This window comes from Hyperolius riggenbachi, chromosome 5, assembly GCF_040937935.1.
Source record: "Hyperolius riggenbachi isolate aHypRig1 chromosome 5, aHypRig1.pri, whole genome shotgun sequence".
NCBI lineage: Eukaryota > Metazoa > Chordata > Amphibia > Anura > Hyperoliidae > Hyperolius > Hyperolius riggenbachi.
In genome coordinates this window covers 116155254-116178224 of record NC_090650.1, presented here as the reverse complement: position 1 = coordinate 116178224, position 22971 = coordinate 116155254, and the positions used below count along the sequence as shown (strand labels likewise).

The 22971-nt window shown below is 42.9% G+C and overlaps 1 protein-coding gene across 11 annotated transcripts in view; it reads right to left on the bottom strand.

The window, feature by feature from the left end:
- Positions 1-22971, bottom strand: part of RARB (retinoic acid receptor beta) — a 932180-nt gene that overhangs the window by 143507 nt on the left and 765702 nt on the right. For all 11 annotated transcript variants that reach the window (XM_068236165.1, XM_068236172.1, XM_068236170.1 and 8 more), the window contains one exon: positions 17360-17501. In XM_068236165.1, the coding sequence (XP_068092266.1) occupies positions 17360-17501 (142 nt within the window). The remainder of the gene's footprint in view (positions 1-17359; positions 17502-22971) is intronic.

Genomic DNA, 22971 nt, shown 5'->3' with positions numbered 1-22971 from the left:
CAAACACGAAATAGAGAATGCGAACGCTTGCTAAACGGTTACCTCACTGAGCCTACAGCAAGCGTTCGTACCAGACAAGACAGACAGAAGGAGTAGCCAGTAGCAACCACAGCTCTGGCCTACACTCCCAGACAGAGTACAGAAGGAACCACCGCCACTACCGCTAAAGCGGATGCGATCCAGACAGACAGAATGATTTCCTGTCGACCGCCGCTGGCGACAAGACAATCGCAAGACAGAAGGAGTAGCCAGTAGCAACCGCAGCTCTGGCCTACACTCCCAGACAGAGTACAGAAGGAACCACCGCCACTACCGCTAGGGCGAGTGCGATCCCCACAGACAGAATGATTTCCTGTCAACCGCTGCTGGCGACAAGACAATCGCAACAGATAGCCAAGACAGAATAGGCAGTACAAATATACACTAGCTGACTGCACTAAATAGGAATGCAAGGAGCACTCCCCAAGAATTAACTACACTAAGATAGCAATGGCTGACATTCCAGGTGAGTTTAGCAGGAACAAACCTCTATGACCAGCAGGGAATTCTGGGAGCAAAAGGTATTTATACTGCAAGCCATCAAAGGAAGCAGCTAGGCAATTTCATGACAAGTGAATGCAAATTCCTCACCAACAGAGTAACTCTGAAACTTGCAGTGTGAAGACAGGTCTCCTTTCCCGGGACCTGTAGCACTCAGACCCACAAAATGGTCAAAAAGCTGTCTGTCTGTGCAGACAGCAGAGCGGATCATTACACTCATACCCCAAACTTTTCAGTCACCACATTTGACCTATTGTCTCCACTGGTAGACCCCTCCCTCACCCCCCATTCCACCTTCTAAGCTTTCAAATGGCCCACCACAACAGCGGACAGCTCAACCATCTAATCAGGAGAAAGACGGTGCAGAGATACAGTAACTGCAGAAGGAATGGGACTAATGTACCAAATGCAAAGGACCGTCACTGCTGACCTTATTAAACTGTCTAAGATTCCAGACACCTTGCAAGATATCTAAGGAGACAGTAAATAGCATCTATGAGGTCAGTCGAAACACTAATCAGTAAACACAGGTTCACTTTAAGGAGAAGATGTATTTTACTACTGGCTTCAGACCCGCAAATGAATTTTTGATTCTTGGCTTAATTGCACTATGTTTTCTGCAAGGACAGTGGGTGTTCACTTGAATTTACGATTGCAATTAATATTACACCCTTAGATTAACTGATTATGTTTGGGATTGCTTGTAAACTGTTAGTCCAGTGGGAGAACCACACAAACTAATTATTATTAGTTGTAAATAATGCTGTGTTGTTGCTTGATGCGCAAAACACAACTCACTTGTGGTAAGATAAAGAGATATAAAAATAAGTAAATGTCTATCTCTGTTTTGCATAAGCATCAGCTTGATACTTGGGACCATCTCTTATACTGCACCTAAGCTAATTTTCTCTATTCACCAAATAAAGCATACACTGCAGAACTGAAGTTTGTTAAATTGTTAAATACTCCCTCCCCACATTATATACATTTTTTTTCCTTTTTCTTCTTTAGAGATGGAATCGACAGAATAATAATAATAAAAAAAGATGCCACTGCTAATTTAGTTCATCCCATAGTACAGCCTTGTAACTAGAGCAGTTAAAGCACTTCTGTCACTAGAATACCAAAATTATTCAATTGAAAAGATTAAATATAAGGAGAGAAGCATCCGAGGCTAAAGCTACAGTGGGATTCAAAAGTTTGGGCAACCTTGTTAATCATCATGATTTTCCTGTATAAAGAGTTGGTTGTTACAATAAAAAATGCCAGTTAAATATATCATATAGGAGTCACACACAGTGATATTTGAGAAGTGAAATGAAGTTTATTGGATTTACAGAAAGTGTGCAATAATTGTTTAAACAAAATTAGGCAGGTGCGTACATTTGGGCGCCACAAAAAAAAAGAAATGAAATCAATATTTAGTAGATCCTCCTTTTGCAGAAATTACAGCCTCTAAATTCTTCCTGGAGGTTCCAATGAGAGTCTGGATTCTGGTTGAAGGAATTTTGGACCATTCCTCTTTATAAAATATCTCTAGTTCATTCAGGTTTTATGGCTTCTGAGCATGGACCGTTCTCTTTAACTCACACCACAGATTTTTAATTATATTCAGGTCTGGGGACTGAGATGGTCATTCCAGAACGTTGTACTTGTTCCTCTGCATGAATGCCTTAGTGGATTTTGAGCAGTGTTTAGGGTAGTTGTCTTGTTGAAAGATCCAGCCCCGGCACAGCTTAACCACTTTATCCATCACTACAGTATATCTACGTCCTCTGTGACTTCATCTAAGCCACGAGTCAGCAGATATATGTCTTTTAGCAGAAGCAGTGCTGTGCAGGATTGGGCTTGCTCCTGTGCACATTTCTGGCACTATCTAATGCAGCACTAATTGGTGAATGGGAATATATGTTTCCTGAGCTAAGGAGATTGATTTTTACCATTAAAAATACTTTTATTTTCTCAGTTCATAGTGAAAAATACACTCTGTATCATTATTTCAGAGTCAAATATCTTCACCATAAATTGTGACAGGAACATAATCTAAGTTTTGTGATAAGCAGTAAGAATAGCCAAACTAAATTTGTGTTTTTTTTATCTACAGTTGCACTTTTTATTTTTAAACTGGAATTGGTAAAACTGAGAAATAATATGTTTTTTCTATTATTTTTCTTGTTTTCCCATTAAAATTCATAGAAAACAAAATTGTTTGAGGGAAAAAATGGCATACAATGAAAGCCTAGTTTGTCTTGAAAAAAAACAATATATATTTCATTTCTGTGTCATAAGTAGGAATAAAGTTATTTCTGATTAAATAAGGACATAGCTAAACTGTCAAAACTGCTCTGGTCCATAAGTGGGAAACAAGGTCTGGATGCGAAGTGGTTAAGCTTTGTCACTGATTCCTGGACATTGGTCTCCAGAATCTGCTGATACTGAGTGGAATCCATGCTTCCCTCAACTTTGACAAGATTCCCAGTCCCTGCACTGGCCACACAGCCCCACAGCATGATGGAACCACCACATTTTACTGTAGGTAGTAGGTGTTTTTCATGGAATGCTGTGTTTCTTTTTCCTCCATGAACAACGCCCCTTGTTATGCCCAAATAACTCAATTTTAGTTTCATCAGTCCACAGCACCTTGTTCCAAAATGAAGCTGGCTTGTCCAAATTTAACATACCTCAAGTGGCTCTGTTTGTGCTGTGAGCAGAGAAAGGCTTCCTCTGCATCACTGTCACATACAGCATCTTCTTGTGTAAAGGTCGCCAAATGTTTGAACGATGCACAGTGACTCCGTCTGCAGCAAGATGATTTTGTAGGTCTTTGGTGCTGGTCTGTGATTTGACTCTGACTGTTCTCACCATTTGTCCCTTCTGTTTATCTGAGATTCTTCTTGGTCTGCCACTTTGAGCCTTTAAACAATCATTGCGCACTTTATGTAAACCCAATAAACTTCATTTCACTTCTCAAATATCACTGTGTGTGTCTCCTATGATATATTCAACTGACATTTTTTATAGTAACAACCAATGATTTAAACAGGAAAATCATGACGATTAACAAGGTTGCCCAAACTATCGCATCCCACTGTACATAAACACGCAAGATTAAACTTTGCTGAGGCGACCAATAACAACCGCCTCAGGCGAGGCGAGGATTGTGTGTGCATCTAATTTGTGTACAATGTCTGCCTGACATGTAGAATCTTTAGTGACCCCCAAACTGCCCCAATCGTTTTGTTCTCACCACTCTCCCCGCCTGCTCCATCATGCGTGCTTGCTGTCCCTGCAGGCTAGCAATAAGTTTGTATGGAACCTGGCCACGAAACCGTTGCCTGAGGGAATGAAACATTGGCGTAACCATGGGGTAGAGGCCCCCGTGGGTGGACTGGTGGGGAGGAGGGTCCTGGACTTTTTGTTTCCTTCTCCTCCACCAACCGTCTCCCCCCCACCTTCCACTCACCATGCTCCCCTGGCTGTATCCATTTATCTAGACCCACAGATCAGCATGGCGGCAGTGACGTGGACACTGTCAGGTCTCTCCGGCGCTTCCGCAGTGCACGAGTGCTTCCTTTTGTCCAGCACTCCTTTTAATGGGCAATTGTGGTTCAGAACTCACGCATGCAAAGTTCAAAAGCACTCATGCACAGGTATTTTCTGAAAAATATTCAACTGCCTGGCCAGTCAACCGTTAGAAGAGGTTGGGAACAGGGGACAGGAGGAACCTTGAAGACAAGGAGTAGCATAAACTGTATTAGTGCCATCAGCTTAATTTAACATTTAATTTCTGGCTTTAGAGGTATTTTAAGAAAAGCTCCAGTGTTATCACTATACAAAATTTTGCATTGTCTAACTTAATTACAGTTTTAGAAATGTAGCAATCCTGTCCATAAAAATAGGCTTGAATTTATGGCAGTGTCATGCTGCTAAAGCTGGCAGTCAGAGAAACCCTGGAATCAAAGCATTATTTGTCCCTCAAATCTGCCAGGACACGACATGCTCCTCTATATGACTCAGCCAACATTTCTTGGATGCACTCGCATTGCTATTGCTTGCTTCACTTTTCTACAGACAGAAAACAACACATATTCTGCACCAAGGTCTATGTTGACTTTCTACCTCAGTCATTAAAACTGCAGACGGTGCTGATAATCATGTGGGGTTGACTGGAATTGATTCTGCAGTGTAGAGAGTATTTTGGATCTGGGGACATCCTATAATTTACCATATCCGGGAGTGGTGGTGGAGGGGGGGTCCAATTAAATTATTTGCTATGGCAGAGCTGATTTTAGATAAAATGAGGCTCTGGGCAAAAAGTGGTCTTTACCCCCCCCCCCCCTTCCCCCAGATAGCAGCATTAGATGACCTTTATTCCCCCTCCCCCAGAGACGTCGCAGGGATGTAAACTGAATGAAAAAATGGAAAGCACACTGGCCAGACAGGTGAGAATGCTCAGTTGTGTGCACTCTGCTATAAATCGAGAACCTGGTGGGACCAACATTAACTTAAAATGAGAGACCTGGAGGCCCACACAGCTGGCTCTGGGGCCCAGGGAAATTGCCCAGTGTGCCCAATGGATGTTCTGGCCCTGGGGTCCTGTAATTTGTAGTTATGCCTTCCCTTTTAAAACGTTTCTATGGGTAAATTTCCTTGTGGAATTTCTTGTAGTTCCTACAAGAAATGAAGGAAAAAAACACTCCAAAAGCATAAATAAAGACGATATAATGAGTTGCCTTTCCATGCTGTCACAAGCTAAGAGAGGATTTCAGTGAAAAAAAGATAAAAAGCCAATCTCTGTTTGGAGCTAACATTATATTAGTAACAAAAGCAACAGCATTACTTTCTTTAGCAGTTTATTAATTACTCTGTGAAATACTCTTGTGAAGCACAACAAGCAGAAAATGAATTCATGGGCTATTAATCTGTCATACATGATAGTGGGAGAAATGCTCATTAGATGGCTTGATACAATTACTGCTATTATGTAACCATCTTTACAGAACATAGAGCAAATTATGAATAATATCATTTCATCTCACTTTCCCTGGAAGACTTTGAAAGCCGGCAAGGGACAGTAGATTTGGATGGAAGAAAATGAAACCGCCCCATAGAGGATGAATGAACATACGTTTCAGGTAATACAGAAAAAGATGGACAACCAAATCACACAGTTCCCATCATGTTAACATAGCTGATAGATCAGCCAAGGAGGGATGGTGTTAGGTAAAATGGAACACTGGGAAAAACTGAAAGTGGGGACTTTCCCACTTTCCCATTCATCAATTTGAACGGCATCCATACTGAAGAGGAAAGACGCCCAAATATAGTGTGGAAGGTTACTGTTACTGCACTTCTGTGAAGTCTCACCACAAATGGCTGCTCCTACATTCGCCTGCTCGCTTTGTCTCTTCTGCAGCACTCTGTCTTCCTCCTGCTTCTCTAAGGTGATATCTCTTCTCACAACGTCCTCTCTCCCTCTTTTATGTAGCCAAGATCCCCACAGCATCCAACCTCATAACAATTCATTTTACTTATAATAATTATACACTCCAGAATGGCTACCACAGAAACTTGGCTTTCACCTTTTAACTCCAATTCTGCTGCTTTGTCCTGTAAAGGCCTAATCTTCACACAATACCCAGACCAGGTAACAGGAAAATGGTATGACAGGTCTCTTTCTATTCTCTCTCTGCACCTGTTGGTTCCTGTCTACCCCTCAATTTATGTTTTTTTTTCATCCCTTTTCCAACATAGCTGCCACCAATGCCAGGCCCATTCTCTCACATTCTGGACACCTTTCCCTCCTGGCCACTGCACATTCCCTCTCCAGCTTGCTGACCCTAATATTTGGCGACTTTATTATGGTAATGGGTGATCCTAGCAGCTCACTCACAGGTTAGTTGCTGTTTAGCACTGACTCTTGTGCCCAACACACAATGTGCACCACACCACCTTCCTTGCTGGACATACAATTGATCTAATCTTCTGTAAACTTGGCATCCTTATCCACTTCATCTACTCAGCATTTCCCCTCTCTGACCACAACCTTATTACCTTAAACTTCTCTACACCTTGCCCCCCTTCACCGTTCCCATACTAGCCAGAAGGCAGAGAGAACTTCATAATGAAAACCACACCTTGGGCTTGATTCACAAAAGAGTGCTAACTGTTAGCACGGCCGTTTTCGTGCAAATTTTCGCGCGAAACGATAACATTTTCGCGCACAAACGTGAATTTTCACACGAAAACGTTATCGATTTCACGGTAAAATTCGCGTTTGCGCGCGAAAAACGTTATCGTTTCACGCAATAATTCGCGATCGCACGCAATGCGAAAGTTCACGCAAAAACGGCCGTGCTAACAGTTAGCACTCTTTTGTGAATCAAGCCCCTTGTTTTCAAACTTTCTAGCTTCAATTACTCTGAATGTTTTTAATGACTACTGTAGTAAAAATAGCATAATTCATAAAATTGCTTAATTTTTTTTTTACAATATTCATTCATAAACTGCATAGTCAGTTTTTTCCCATTGTATTTTTTTTCCTCTCCCTGATTTACATTCTGAAATTTATGACAGGTGGCAACATCTTTAGTCCTGTCAGGTGATCTCTGCAGAATGTTCCTATACTGAGAGTTCTATGCACAAAGGAAGATAGTGATTGCTTGGCAGTTGAAAACAGACATTATTTCCCACAATGCAACAAGGGTCTCCGACAGAAAACTGTCAGGAAAAAACCTGCATTCTGCTGTCTCGTCTGAATGAAGTTGCCCCTGGCATAATCTTCAATTCCATCCCACCAATCCATAGCTATTACACAACTAAGATACCTGCAAAAAGATGGCAATGCAGCTGAACGCAAGAGGTTAATCTAAAGGAAGTTCCTTGATTACAAGGCTAAACTAGGTGACTCCAACACTGTGCTTACTGCTGCTAAGCAAAAGTAATTCTCTGTATTCATATGTTTCCAGGCATCCAACCCACGCCACCTCTTTGCCACATTTTCTGTCCTATGTCAAATTACACCTGACACCCCCCCCCCCCCCCCCCACACACACACACCTAAGACACAGCCACCTACTTTACACAAGAAAATCAACACTATGGGCTGGTGCACACCGAGCGGCTTTTTGGGCGTTTTCAGATCCGCTTGCGGCTGCGGATCTGCTTGGTCAATGTATCTCAATGGGGTGGTGCACACCAGAGCGGGGGGCGTTTTGCAGAAACGAAAAATGCCTGGGTGAGGCATTTTTTGGATTGCGGGTGCGTTTCTGCCTCAATGTTAAGTATAGGAAAAACGCAAACCGCTCTGAAAAACGGCACTTCAGAGCGGTTTTGCAGGCGGTTTTGTTACAGAAGCTGTTCAGTAACAGCTTTACTGTAACAATATATGAAATCTACTATACTGAAAACCGCAGCAGCAATCCGCAAAACGCTAGCAAAACGCCATAGAAAAATAAAAAAAAGCGTTTAAAAATCTGCTAGCATTTTGCGGATCTGCTAGCGGGTTTTGGTGTGCACCAGCCCTATCAGCTCACTGTATCTCTCCAACACCACCCACCCTATTCCAGCTGTAACTCCTCCAAGATCTTTTTCAGCACTCATGGCTTACATGCAGTTCACCCATCAACTCCCTCCAGTACCTGATCAATTGACCCAATCCCCTTTGATTTACTCCATACTCACACCTAATAAAACTTAATGAACCGCATGGAACCCAAAATGTTTTAAATACAGAGGACCTGCAGAATTTTTTAGTAATTTTTTTTTTACTAAACCATATTTATGCAGATCTTTTGGCAAAATGACAATTCTGTGAACTGCAGTAAAACCTATATTAGCAAACATAAATACAAAATAATCTTCCAAACTTCCGCTAAAATTAAATAGATGAGACTCTGATGAGATAATAAAAACAAATAGGTCTAAATTTAACATTGCACACTTTTGCAAAATGTGGAGAATCTAAAATATGCAGTGCTGTAAACATTCTCCGAATCCAAAGAGCTTTATTACTTCCCATAGTTAGAACTATAATATAATATTACCCCTAGCACTATTGCTGTAAGTCTAATGTGTGTGGCGATGATGCGCATGTGTAGTGTTATAGCAATTTTATAAGCATCCCTGCCCCCAGGTGTATGTTTGTTAGTTATGTATGAGGTGTGTTGTGAGTGTGTGTTAGTTATGTATGAATACGTGGGTAGGGTGAAAAAAGGGACGGGCACCCTGGATAAAAACAAAAAACATACAGAGATACCAGGAGAAAGAAAGGTTGCAGATGAGCAACCAACCACTGTAGGCATGTGGAGATACACAAACCTGACTCCACTCGGGGGACCAGCCAGGCTGGATGTGGTCGCTCTCTTGTACAAAAAGTTCTAGATGGTTTCAAAGGTGTTGTTTGGCCACCTGGCAAAATAGAATACCCCTCTCTAAGGAGGGCTGGTAACACAAAGGGGGAGAAAGAGGCACCCAGGGTATGATAAAACTACTCTATATACTCGCATATAAGACGACCCCCGTATAAGCTGAGGTACCCACTTTCCCCTCAGAAACCAAGAAAAAGTTATTGACTCGCGTATAAGCCCCCTCCCCAGTATAGCTCTCTCCACAGTAGCCAGATGTTCCCCCAGTACAAGTCAGCCCCCCTCCCCATAGACAGATGTGCCCCAAGGATGATACAGCTGTGTCTCAAGATGCCACTAGATGGCGTCATAGATGTGAGACACAGCGATTGCCACACAGGAAGAATCCCTGATCATTGCACCGATGACACGTTGCTTGCACTCTCTGCTCCACAAGCCAGGGGACACAGGTAGTCTTGAGCAGCGCACTCTGCACACCATGTTGCATGGGATAGGGGGCAACGAACACAGCAGGGAAACAGCTGGCAAGAGCAGGGTTACTAGTGCATGATCCTTACACTCCTCTGCCAGTAACAAGACCTGCTCCACCATCCGTTCTGCTCCACTGACTCGCATATAAGCCAAGGGGGTAACTTTTCAGCACATTTTTTGTGCTCAAAAATTAGACTTATTTGCGCTGAAAAATTAGGCTTATTTGCTAGTATATACAGTATGTTAAAAGCGACTAAAATTAAAAGTACGCTACAAATTATTTGAACTTGCCATCATTGAGGTAGGCCACCTCAAACTTTTTTCATTTTATTTGTGTTTAACATAGTTTTATCATACCCTGGGCACATCTTTCTTCCCCTTTGTTTTAGTTATGTTTGAGGTGTGTTGTGTGTGTGACAGCGCGAAGGGAAAACATGTTTGAGACTGCTATCCATGACAAAATCGTAAAGTACCTCATCAGGGGGGTTGACCCATTTTCCTATGGTAAAACTGCTGTGCGCATATAGTGCGTTTCAATTTCACTGGTACTAATGCCCTTAAAGTAGCGTATGTTGCGCAATTAGTTCAACCCGTGGTACATGGGTAACAGTCACATTCCTATAGTAAAGCCCATTACATAAGTAAGGTCTTGCACGTTACCATAGCAACAACACATGCTACTCTAGCGGTGGTGTTAGTACCAGTAAAATTGTCGTACATTGGGTGCACAGGAAAGTTTTACCACAGAGAAGTGAATGGACCTACAGGATACCTCATTGGCAAAGGGTAAACGGTGCCTGCAAAACCCACCTTTGTAAATGAACCTACCCATCTTCCTCTCTCTGTTGCTAACTAGCCATAGATCAATTTCCCCTACATACTGTACACTATGTTCTTCCATTTCTTAGATTGTGTGCCTGATTGGGCAGGGTCCCCTTTGCCGCCTGTGTTTTAAGCAGTGCTTATTATGTATACATATTTTCAATGCATAACAATTATTGTTGGGAATACAGTAATCAGCAATTTTTTTTTGATCTGTAGTGACATAAAATCTTCATACACTATGCCATAATCCTTAATCCAGAAAAAAAAAATGTCTATTCAATCCTAGGACACAGGAATTTAACTGTGATGGAGCATGTCCATTTTGGATCATATGTGATGCAGGCCCGGATTTACATCACGGGAGCCTATAGGCCTTGATGTCCTGGCACCCCAGACTTCGCCCACTGTGGACTTACAAACCTCCGCCGAACCGCACCACAAGTGTTCTGGCTGGCCCAGCTGTCACCTCTCCCCTAGTTCCCCTGCACAGTGTAGGTAGCTACAGGTGCACCTTCATTTTAGGTAGCTAGAGGAACCCTCAATATTAAGTAGCTAGAGGTGCCCCTGACTGTGGGGAGGTCTCATCAGCAGAATGCTAAAAGCCGGGTGAGTTACCTCTCATTTACACTCTCTTTAGGACTGCATGGTGAAAGAGGGAGGGAGCAACTCAGGGGAGGGAAGTGAGCCTTTCTATCATCAGGCGCCTGTAGGCACGTGCCTACAGTGCCTTATGGTAAATCCAGTCCTATATGTGATCCTTTTTTAAGCAGAATCCATATACAGCAAATAGAGAACAGAGTCACAGGCATCTAATGAAAAGATATAGCTGTAGAAGAGGCATTTACTACTTGTATGCAGGTTTGTCATCACACTCCCCATTCTCTGTAATATGTTGGTGCTTTATGTATAAAAGATAAGAATAATAAGATAATTGTGTGAACTTAGACAGCTTCAATTGATAAACTGTGGTTTCCCATGATGAATAACTCATATATATGCATATCATCTCTTTACACCTCGGAAAACATCAGAGGAAAACATCCAGAACCGCTGGTGTATTGGGAGACTATAGCTTATATATTTTACAGAGCTACATCAATATTATTCACCGTTGTTTTTTAGTAAGAGGGCTTTTTGGTCTCTTATAAGGAGCCTGAAGTGGTAGCAGTGGCGTAGCAATAGGGGATGTAGAGGCTGCGACCACACTGGGGCCCACTAAGGACCCTCCTTCATTCATCTTACTAGCTTTTCATTTTTTTTATTTTTTTTTCTGCTGATAATGAACACCTCTATATGTGCATTGCACAGTGTTAATCTTTAACCATTTCAACCCTCAGTAGTTTTTCACCTTATGCATCCAAGCAATTTTTACCTCCCAATAATTTGCCAATAACTTTATCACTAATTATCACAATGAATCGATCTATATCTTGTTTTTTCAACCACTTATTAGGCTTTCTTTGGGTGGTACATTTTGCTAAGAATTATTTTTTTCTAAATGCATTTTAACAGGCATATTAAGAAAAAAATGGAAAACATTCATTATTTCTCAGTTTTCAGCCATTATAGTTTTAAAATAATACGTGCTACCATAATTAAAACCCATGAATTGTATTTTCTCATTTGTCCTGGTTATTACACAATTTAAATTATGTCCCTATCACAATGTATGGTGCCAATATTTTATTTTGAAATAAAGGTGCATTATTTCAGTTTTGCGTCACTATTTACAAGCCTATAATTTAAAAAAATATTAGTAATACACCCTCTACATGCGTATTAAAAAAGTTCAGACTCTTAGGTAATTATTTATGTTGTTTTTTTAATTGTAATTTTTTTTTTTCATTAAAAATTTTATTTGGGTAATTTTTAGTGTGAGAGGTAAACAGTTAATTTTAAATATACGAATATGTGTTTATTTAATAAGAAAATGTATGTGGATGTAGTTTTACTATTTGGCCAAAGATTGCCACAGTCAAATTTTTTTTTTTTAGTCCTGGAAGCGAACGCTCTCGCTTCCAGGAAATATAGGGAGTACGGGAAACTTTTTCTTTCTTCAGAAAGATCTGTCTTCAGAAAGGTCTTTCTGCCGGGGACTTAGATCAATGAATGGGAACTAAGTTCCCATTCATTGATCTCTGGGCTAACAGGGGGCGGCATGGGAGCATGTGGCCGCACGCGCGGGAGCGCGCAGTAGCAGCAGCCGGATAGACGTGACAGTCACGTCCATTTGGCTAAAATGGTTAAGAAACTGTTTCCTTAGTCCTATTTCTCCTCTCTGACACTGTAGCTTTCCTTGGTAGGTTTTGGGGCTCCATAGCAATAGAGTGCTTGGGTCCCCATGTAAAACTCACACTGGGGCCCGAAGCTCCTTAGTTACGCCACTGAGTGAGAGGGATATGGAGGCTGCCATATTTATTTCCTTCTAAACAATACCAATTGCCTGGCAGTCCTGCTGACCTGTTTGGCTTCCATAGTGTCTGAATCACACATGTGAAACAAGCATGCAGCTAATCTTGTCAGATTTTTGTCAGAAACATCTGATCTACTTGCTTTTTTCAGGGTCTATAGCTAAAAATATGACAGGCAGAGGATCAGCAGGATGCCAGGCAACTGGGATTGTTTAAAGGAAATAAATATGGCAGCCTCCATATACCTCTCTCTTCAGCTTCCCTTTATACTTTTTTCCATTGGCTCTGGGTCACCATGGCTCTGGGTATTCTGTAGTACTTAGGCAGTGATATTTTACACGTTGGCCTATATTCAAGAGAGACACACAAGCTAAACTTTAGGCGAAAAAGTAATCAAAGTTTTATTTTTAAGACTAAAGGAGAAACTTTTAATCACAGCTTTGTAGATAAAATGCCTATACACAAAGCCTTCCAACAAGTCTTTTCCCACCTCTGTCTTTAGAGAGCTCAAACTGACTGAGGGCTAGAACACATTAAAATGAATTAAGCACAGCAGTGGTTTAAGTAAAATGGTGCAACATGTTAATTGAACGAGTTACCAAGGGGATTTGTTATGCACTGTAATCCTTTGAACAGAAATAGCCCTTTTACCTTACTTCTTATGTTTGTCCTTTTTTTAATGATGGCAAAATAATTAAAATTCGTCTGTTGCTCGACTGTTAAAGCTATACATTATCAGAACTGAAAAAACAAGGCCTGTAAGGAATATTTAATCAAAATCTCAAGTTCCAGTGAGCAAACAATCCCACATGGCCAGTATTGCTGCAAGTTAATCTTATGAAAAAATGACTTGCTATCTTACATCGAGCTGTATGCCAATCTTCTGGTGAACTCCCATCAGATAATTGGGTATTTGTTATTCTGGGTGATCTACACAGGATACAGTAAGCTGCATATGTTCACCGGAGTCAGCTTGCCTTCAGGCACCCATAAGGTGATACTATGATCAACTGAAACAGCTGCCCCAATGAATGCCACCACACCTGATGAACAATTGCACTCAGATAAATGATAGATCTGCTTAGACAGATTGACACTATTATAGTCACCTCCCAGGTACCATTTAGATGTTTGCCTCATGAGTTTTGCACTAAAGCACAGTACAGACATAGTACAGACACAGGGAAGGCCTGTTTAAGATGTGCAGACGCACAGGGGCCCCATGTTTTCTAGGGCCCATGCAGCTGCACCTTAGGCTCTCTGTAACTACCCTTCCCATGTGTCTATTTTTTCCTCATATCACTCTCACCCTGTGTCACTACCTACCATTTGTCTGTCTCTCCCTTTATCACTAACAGCCCCCTTCCCCCTCCCACAGCTGGCAGTCTTTCCTTCTCTCTCTGTCCCCCATGTGGCTGCCTCTCGCTCTATGTGGCGCTCTCCTCCATGTAGTGGTCTTTAATCTCATTATCTCACTATGACAATGGTAGGGATTAGATTGTGAGCTCCTCTGAGGACAGTCAGTGACATGACTTTGTACTCTGTAAAGTGCTGCAGAGGATGTCAGTGCTGTATAGATATATAATAATATGATGGGACATTACACAATAACTTTGGTAGGGATTAGATTGTTAACTCCTTTCAAGACGATCAGTGACATGACTGTGTACCCTGTAAAGTGCTGCAGAAGATATCAGAGCTATATAATCACATACATTTTTATCTTTTTCTTGAGAGCATGAGTGAAACCGTTACATGAGGAACAGGGGTAACTGCTTGTTTATCGCCTAATATTTATCGATCGCCGACCCCGCCCAAATTAGCCCTTGGGCTCAGCTATAGCCACAATTAACATTGCAGTCTATGCTGCATTTTACCAAAGTGATGCCAGCACCACCTACACTCCCACCGCCTCTATTTTCTACACCTAAATACAATATTTATCAGGTGCCATTGGCAACCAAATTACTACCTAGGTTCCGTGGTCTATGCGGTGCCCATTTAACCAAAGGGTTGCCCGCCTAAATGATCTGATTCTGGATTATCAGGTTTGTTTTTTTTAAAGCACTAAATGGCAGTTGCCAAGATAGTGTGCCACTTAGTAGGGAGGTTTGGCTGGCATTTTTCTATAGATCCTTTTCATGGAATGAAGGAAATACTGAGAATCTCCAATAAGGAGATGGACTAGTCCAAAACCAATCATTATCCGTCACATTTTTACTAAGTAGTGTAAGTGACAGCAACATAGGAAAAAAGTAATTTATAGTACATTTACTCTGTGAGGAATGTACAGTATATCTTATATGTAAGTTTTAAAATGTGTTGCAACAGTGGTCCTTTAACATAGAGTTTAGAGCTAAGACTTCCAAAAAGGGCACAAGTGGCTGGCCCAACCGAATATCAAAGTGTTATGACTAAAAAGTAGCATTTTGAGTTTCCCTAAATTGTTTTAAGCAGGGGTCACACTTGAGTCAGCGGAAAATGGCTGTGTTTTTCCATAGATGATTCTTTGTGGTTTCGGTACACTTGGCCAACAACCAGCTAACAGAAGCTGACTCTCGGTAATAGGGAATTGTACGCGATATGCAAACAAAAGCAACCAGATCTGACATTTTTTACCCCTACTTTACTGTGAATCTCCATAGGAAAGCAATAAGTGCATTTTAGCATTGCAAGGAAACTCATGCGAATCTTGCAACTGTGACCACTATCTAACATTGGGAGAGGCAGAGTAAGTATGTTTGTAAATAAGTGCAGAATTATAGCAAGGAGTCGGCACCATCAAAGTCATTACAAGCTTTTTTGGATATCCACCACTTTGTCAAGCTGCTCAGAACAGCATGACAAAGGGATACCTCAAAACAGTGGTCAGTTGCTGCAGAATTACTATTATCTGCAACGTGATACATTGAAGAGCTCATAATTACCTTTGTGGCGCCAACTCCATACTATAATTACACATATTGATCCTTAAGGGTGTAGAGACTGATTTCAGGCTCACCACTTTCACTGTTTTGGGTGCTCCTTTTCCTTGTCTTGTATATATACAGTATGTGTAAACCTACGCTATATAATGGTATCATAGCAACAATTATTAGGTGTCCTTGTATATTATGTTCAACATGACAACAAATTGAGAATAATTTTTACAACTATAGCCATGGAAAGTCATAGGGATGGATGGATGGAAAAAAAATGAGGTGGATAGTCAGACAATGTGTGGAGATGGTGTTGCTTGTAAGGATGAATTAATGGAGGGAGGGCTGGATGATTCTGAACAGGTGGAAGCAAAGATAAACATGATAACGGACAGATGTATGATTGGATGGAAGGGGATCCTATACAATAAAATGCAAGTGTCCCTGCGTCATCAACTGAATGGTTGTGTGTCCCTGGCTTTTTTGTACTGAGCATGTGCGCAGCCAGGGCAGTTAGGACACAGGGCCAGACCTGACAGTTTGCTGTGTGTGGTTCACAGAGGTTCCCATTGCATTGTGGGAAATAACAGCTTTTTCCAACTGCCAAGCAAGCAGCTCCCTGTGTGCAAATACTTCAGACAGTGGTGGGGAACAAGCAAGCGGAACGCGTATGTGCGCGCATTGCAGGGGGTAGCGGCTGTGACCTAGTGCACGTTTAACGGGCGGGCCTTTTTACTAGTGTATATATATATATATATATATATATATAATAGCATGTTTGGGAGCTGAGAGCAGGATCATCCTCCAGGCAGGGCCGGCCCGCTCATGAGGCGGGGTGAAACATTTGCCTCAGGCGGCAAACTTCTAGGGGCGGCACCCGCCCGTCCGTGGGTGCGGGGGGTGTGTGCGGCCGCCGAGCCGGAGGGGTAGCGGGCAGGACAGGGGTATTGGGCCTAGCGGTGGGGAGGGGCCCCCTCCCTTGCCTGGGTCCCCCGATCTGTGCTCCCCTCCAGCTGTAATAGGAAGCAGCCGATGCTCAATCGTAAGAGGCACGGGCAGGGAGGACTCACCTTATCCGCGTTCCAGCGTGCACTCCACTGACGTCACTTCCTGCATCGCCGTCCACTTACATTACAGTGGGCGGCGATGCAGGAAGTGACGTGGACGGCAATTTTTTTTATAAATTTGCCTCAGGCGGCAAAAAGTCTAGGGCCGGCCCTGCCTCCAGGCAACCTAGGCAGGTGCTTGAGGCCTAGTGGGTGCAAAGGGGACCACCTGTTACCTTCTTGGACCTCTCTTCACTACAGCTTACCAAAAAGACCACAAGGGGGCCCCAAATCTACTACCTTGCTTAGAGCAGCATTACATCTTAATCCATCTCTGCTTGAGAGGATAGGTAGGGATGGATGGATGGATGGTTTGGGACAGACAGATTTATAATTCTACCTGCATCCACAATGCATCTGTTGCTCCATAGCACTAGGTTAGATATTAAGTTTTGTTTTTTCCGTTCTAAAGAATGAGATGTGGTTACTTGGGCAACACACCTACTTTTTGCTGCCTACAGTTTGGTTCATAACAGCGTTAATAAGTTATCTCTATAGATTGCTATTGTATATTACTGTTCATAGTGGTTGCCCTTGAAACAACAATAGAGATGTGCACTGTAGATGCCAGCATAAGCTCGCCTTTTAGTGAGATGAAAAGACCAGCCTTGAATGCTGCCTTGAATCACGACCATTTAGTACACAGAGAGAGAGATATGCATCACATTTTGCCTTTGTTACCATTAATGAAGGAAATCAAGAACACCTAACAGCCAACTTACATTCTTTGGACATTCCCACTTCAAAGCACCTCTGTAGTCTGCAGTACTGGCAGCGATTGCGTGTCACTTTATTGATAACACAGTTCTTTTCTCTATGACATGTGTAAACCATGTTCTTCTGAATACTCCTCCGGAAGAAGCCCTGGAGTGAGACAGGAAGAAAGAGAGTCACATGAAACGGCTGTCCGTACACCATCCACAGATTGTCCTATTTAGCTAATTAAACGTCATTAAATGGATATGCTGGATAATGTGACCCTTCAAAACCCATATGAAAAATTAAAGGCTTTGTATCGTTTTCCTTGCTGCTTAGAGAGAGCTGCTTAATCAACACAGGAGTATATTGAACAGATTATGATGTGGAGCGGGGAAGCTGATACAGGGTTTAAGTACCTGCAGAGTGCAAGAGTAACTGTATGATACCTCTCAATGGCCAGACTGACATAGGTTCATGGAAAGTTTAGCCAGTTATCACTGACAGGAAAGGTAGCAGCATTTCTTAAGGTATATAGAATGATTTTATGTGTCTCATTATCTGTGATTAGCGGGAATGATTTCAAGTTTCTCACTATTGTGTATGTTACACTGGTGCTTTCTAATACTGGATTATCACAGCAAATGCTAATCATCCACATGAGAATGGGGTGTCGCTGACCACTTTTGTTGACATGCATCCACAGCTGCGATGTGAAGATGTTTTAACCACTTAAAGAGACTCTGAAGCGAGAATAAATCTCGCTTCAGAGCTCATAAATAGCAGGGGCATGTGTGCCCCTGCTAAACCGCCGCTATAGCGCGGCTTAACGGGGGTCCCTTCACCCACAAAGCGACCACTGCAACACTTGGTCGCAGATTTGGTCGTGATTTATGGCTTCCTGGAGGCAGGGCTAACGGCTGCAGCCCTGCCTCCAGTCGCGTCTGTCAGCGGCGCATCGCCGCCTCTCCCCTGTCCCTCTCAGTGAAGGAAGACTGAGAGGGGCGGGGGAGAGGCGGAGATACGCGCTGACAGACGCGCGTGGGGCAGGGCTGCGGCGGTTAGCCCTGCCCCAACCAGGAAGCGCTCCCCCGCTGTACGGAGCAGATTGGGGGGGTCAGGGACCCCCGTTAAGCCGCGGGATAGCGGCGTTTTAGCAGGGGCACACGTGCCCCTGCTATCTATGAGGTCTGAAGCGAGATTTATTCTCGCTTCAGACTCTCTTTAAGGACCACAGGCTTACACCCCCTAGTGACCAGGCTATTTTTTACAATGCAGGCCACTGCAAACTTAAAAGCTCGCTGCAGGGCCATACAACTCTGCATACAAATGAATCCTCCCTCCTTTTGTTTCCACCAACATAGCTTACTGTTGGTGGCATCTGATTGCTGCGGCAACGTTTCTTTCTTTCTTTTTTTTTATTAATTCTATTGTAAATAAATGTTATTAAAATTGTTTGTTTTTATTTTATTTTCCCCTCCTACTCTCCCTCGCTCCCCCCGAAAGCTAATGACAGGAGAATGGCTCTCATAGGCATCAGCCTATGAGAGCGATCTCATTCTCTGCCACTCGAGGGGACAGCTCAGTGACAGAGCTGTCCCCCGTACAGCGCTGCAGTAGATCGCAGCACTGCACGTGTAAATAAACTGTTATTTCTCATTTTAACAGCCTGCTGCCGATTGCGGGCTAGCAGGCTGATCGCTGCGGCCTTCTGTGTCCCCTTGCAGGGAACGGGCGCTGAGCGAGCGCTCGTTCGCTGCAAATGTCGTGCATCGCAAGATGACGCAATTCCACGTTAGGTGGTCCTGGGGGAGCCACTCTGTGGCTGCAATTCTGCATTAGGCAGTCGCAGAGTGGTTAAAGTGTACCAGAGCTGCCGCAGAGATACGTAGAGGGCTCACTTTTCTTGCACAAACTGGCCGCGACTGACAGAACTTATGGGATCCGGTACCAGATTTGGAGAAGAGTGAGGACGGTGGCGTGGGAGCAATCCGTCGCATGGGGCTGGAGGAAGCCCCAGGTTGTATAAAACTTTTCTTAATTTTAGTACATCTCTGGTTTCCTTTAACCTCCTTGCCAGTTTTCCCGACCTGAGCTCGGGGTAGAAAAAACAAGCTATTAGCGGTGATCCCGAGCTCAGGTCGGGGTAGGCATTGCAGAGCTTTACCTTTAGTTGTGGAGTCCCGCGCGCGATCTCGCTGCGCAGCGGGACTCCAGCCTCTCTCCCCGGCAGTGTGGGGTCTTTCCCTGGCCGCCGGGATCCCCCATGTCCCCGCTATTCTTCCGGGGACCCGGCAGCCAGTTGGAGCAGCGCAGCCGTGGTGGTGGCAGCAGAGCGGTGGTGGCAGCGTGACATCATCGGGGGCGGGGCTAATATTGAAAACAAACTTCTCTATATTAGAGAAATATAGAGAAGTTCGTTTATATGTATATTAGCGCCATCTTGTGGGCAAAAAGAAAACTGCAGCACAGGAGACCAGGAAGGTACATTTTTTTTTTATTTTGCTGCAGATCTCCCTGCCAGAATGATTTTTTTCAGGTTTTAGGGTCTAAAAGAGTGGAAAAAAATTGCACCGCTTTTAGACCCTAAAATCTGGAAAGAATCAGACCGCCAAGGAGGTTAAGGACAACTGAAGTGAAAGGGATATGAAGGCTGTCAGACAGTGGCCTAACTAGAAATCATTGGGTCCTCCAGCTAATCTTTGATGGATTCCCCTCAATTTTCACAAGTTGTGATAACTTTCCTACCCCTGGAGTCCTTCACAGCCTGGGGGGGGGGGGGGGAGGCAGGGCATCTCACAAGGGGCAAAATACAAGTGTACTCTTTGCATCTTTGCACCCATAACAAGTGTAACCCCAAAACACCTGATCTGAAGGATGGACCCCTATATCAGAGCAGTTTTCTCCCCAGGCTCTCCCCAGTACTCCACCCAGCTAATTTTGGTGAGAACCTGACTCACATCAGCTCACCTCCTCATCATCTTCATATGCTGTAAGCAGAGTTGTGCCGAGAGGCACAGCACCTGCATTTCCCTTTCATGCTCCACCCTTGGCTGGAAAAAAAATTCTGGCGAGAACACTAGAGGGAGTTAAAGTAGTTTTTGGGGCCCCCTTACAGCTCTGGGCCCCCTGCAGTCACAGGGACTGCCCCCCTGTAATTCCACACCTGCTGTTAAATTACATTCTAAACAGTACCAGTGGCATGGTGTCATGTTGATCATTCTGGCATCAGTAGCATCTGAATAACACACCTGAAACAAGCATGCAGTAAATGCAGTCAAACTTGAGTAAAACATTTGATCTGTTTGCTTGTTCAGGGTCTATGACTAAACGTATTAAGCTGCATACACCCATTACAAATGTTGCCCATCAGGGATCGGGACCTCTATCCCCTTGGGTGACATCGCTGGGCCGGGCTGTACAGTAAAGTCAGCTGTGTAGCTGATGACGCGTTCTGTTGCTATGGGAGGAGGCAGGGGGATCGTGGTGTGGCACATGCGTGACGTCTTGAGGCGAGCATGTGGTCTAGATTTTCATTTTTCAGAAGTGAAGTTGGACATTTAATACCAAAATCCTTAAATAGCCCTGTAGAATTCTGTAGAAGTCTAAGAGCCAATATATAAAAAAAAACTGCCAAAATTGCAAATTGTTGACACATGTTTAATGCCCAAAAACTTGGCATCCTGTTTATTAGGAGTTTAGTAGAGAAGACCGCTCTACCTCTATTACCATGTGCAGGGTGCTGGAAACCAAACGGCAGACCAGGATACAGGGAAGATGAAATCCGCACACCCGCAGATAAAGTCCAAGGGTTTTTATTGATTCAATTCCAACTCACAAGACAATAAAATGGCTGACATGTTTCGGATCTTATCCTTACTCATAGCCTAAGTATACTGACATCTTGGTGGATCATATATACTATCAGACCCGCCCGAAGAGGGCGTACACTCATGACATCATTAAAGATCAACCTGGGTCTGGATTTAAAGGTGCAGGAACCAAGTCCGCACAAACCTATACATGTCCACTATCACAGTACTTCTATACATAAGAAATACAGTAGCTAAAATACAAGAATACAAAATACAGAAAATACAAAAATACAAACTTACAAAAGTATTCAAAATAGCAGCATTTAAAACGATATCAATATATAAAATTAATATCCCACCTGGCATTTAAACCCTTCGGTTCCCTAGTTCCCATCTGTAAAATCCAGAAGGCCTCTCTAAGGCGTAATTTTTTATATACATCCCCTCGTCTAATGGGAACAGTAATCTTTTCGATTCCTTGAAAGGTGAAACCCCTCATAATACCACCATGCTTCTCCCTAAAATGTCTCGCCACATTGCTGATATTGTCTGTCTTCCAAGAGGCCCCATTGAAATGTTCAGAAATTCGCTGTCGTAAACAACGTGTAGTGCAGCCCACATATTGTATGCTGCAAATTGTACATGTGACCACATAGATGACAGATTTTGTGTTACAATTAATAAATTGTCACACGACAGGAATTCTCGACCCTGAAATCTCGTTTCAGATCCAGAGGTTACTCTGACTCTGATTTAGACAGGGCTCAGAGAATTGCTGCCTCCAGAGATAGAGATAATCTCCTAAATGATAGCCCCGACACTACGCATACACAAGATGCCAATGTTGGCACTTTGAATTTTATAACTACATATAGTCAACAATATAATAAGGTTGTTGGGGTCATTAAGAGATATATTCCTGTTTTATATGCGGATGACAAGTTACAGCAGGTACTTGAGCCGGGTTGCAGATTTGCATATAGAAAGGCTCCATCCCTGGCATCCATTCTTTCACCCAGTCTGTTCCAGTCCTCCTCTACACCTGTGCGCCCCACATGGCTATCCACTGTGGGGTCCTACAGGTGTGGCTTTTCTTCCTGTAATTATTGTGAGTACCACCATTCTTCGCGTAGTGTCTCTTCCATTGCCAATCAGAAAACTTTTTCTTTACGACAATTTATTAATTGTAACACAAAATCTGTCATCTATGTGGTCACATGTACAATTTGCAGCATACAATATGTGGGCTGCACTACACGTTGTTTACGACAGCGAATTTCTGAACATTTCAATGGGGCCTCTTGGAAGACAGACAATATCAGCAATGTGGCGAGACATTTTAGGGAGAAGCATGGTGGTATTATGAGGGGTTTCACCTTTCAAGGAATCGAAAAGATTACTGTTCCCATTAGACGAGGGGATGTATATAAAAAATTACGCCTTAGAGAGGCCTTCTGGATTTTACAGATGGGAACTAGGGAACCGAAGGGTTTAAATGCCAGGTGGGATATTAATTTTATATATTGATATCGTTTTAAATGCTGCTATTTTGAATACTTTTGTAAGTTTGTATTTTTGTATTTTCTGTATTTTGTATTCTTGTATTTTAGCTACTGTATTTCTTATGTATAGAAGTACTGTGATAGTGGACATGTATAGGTTTGTGCGGACTTGGTTCCTGCACCTTTAAATCCAGACCCAGGTTGATCTTTAATGATGTCATGAGTGTACGCCCTCTTCGGGCGGGTCTGATAGTATATATGATCCACCAAGATGTCAGTATACTTAGGCTATGAGTAAGGATAAGATCCGAAACATGTCAG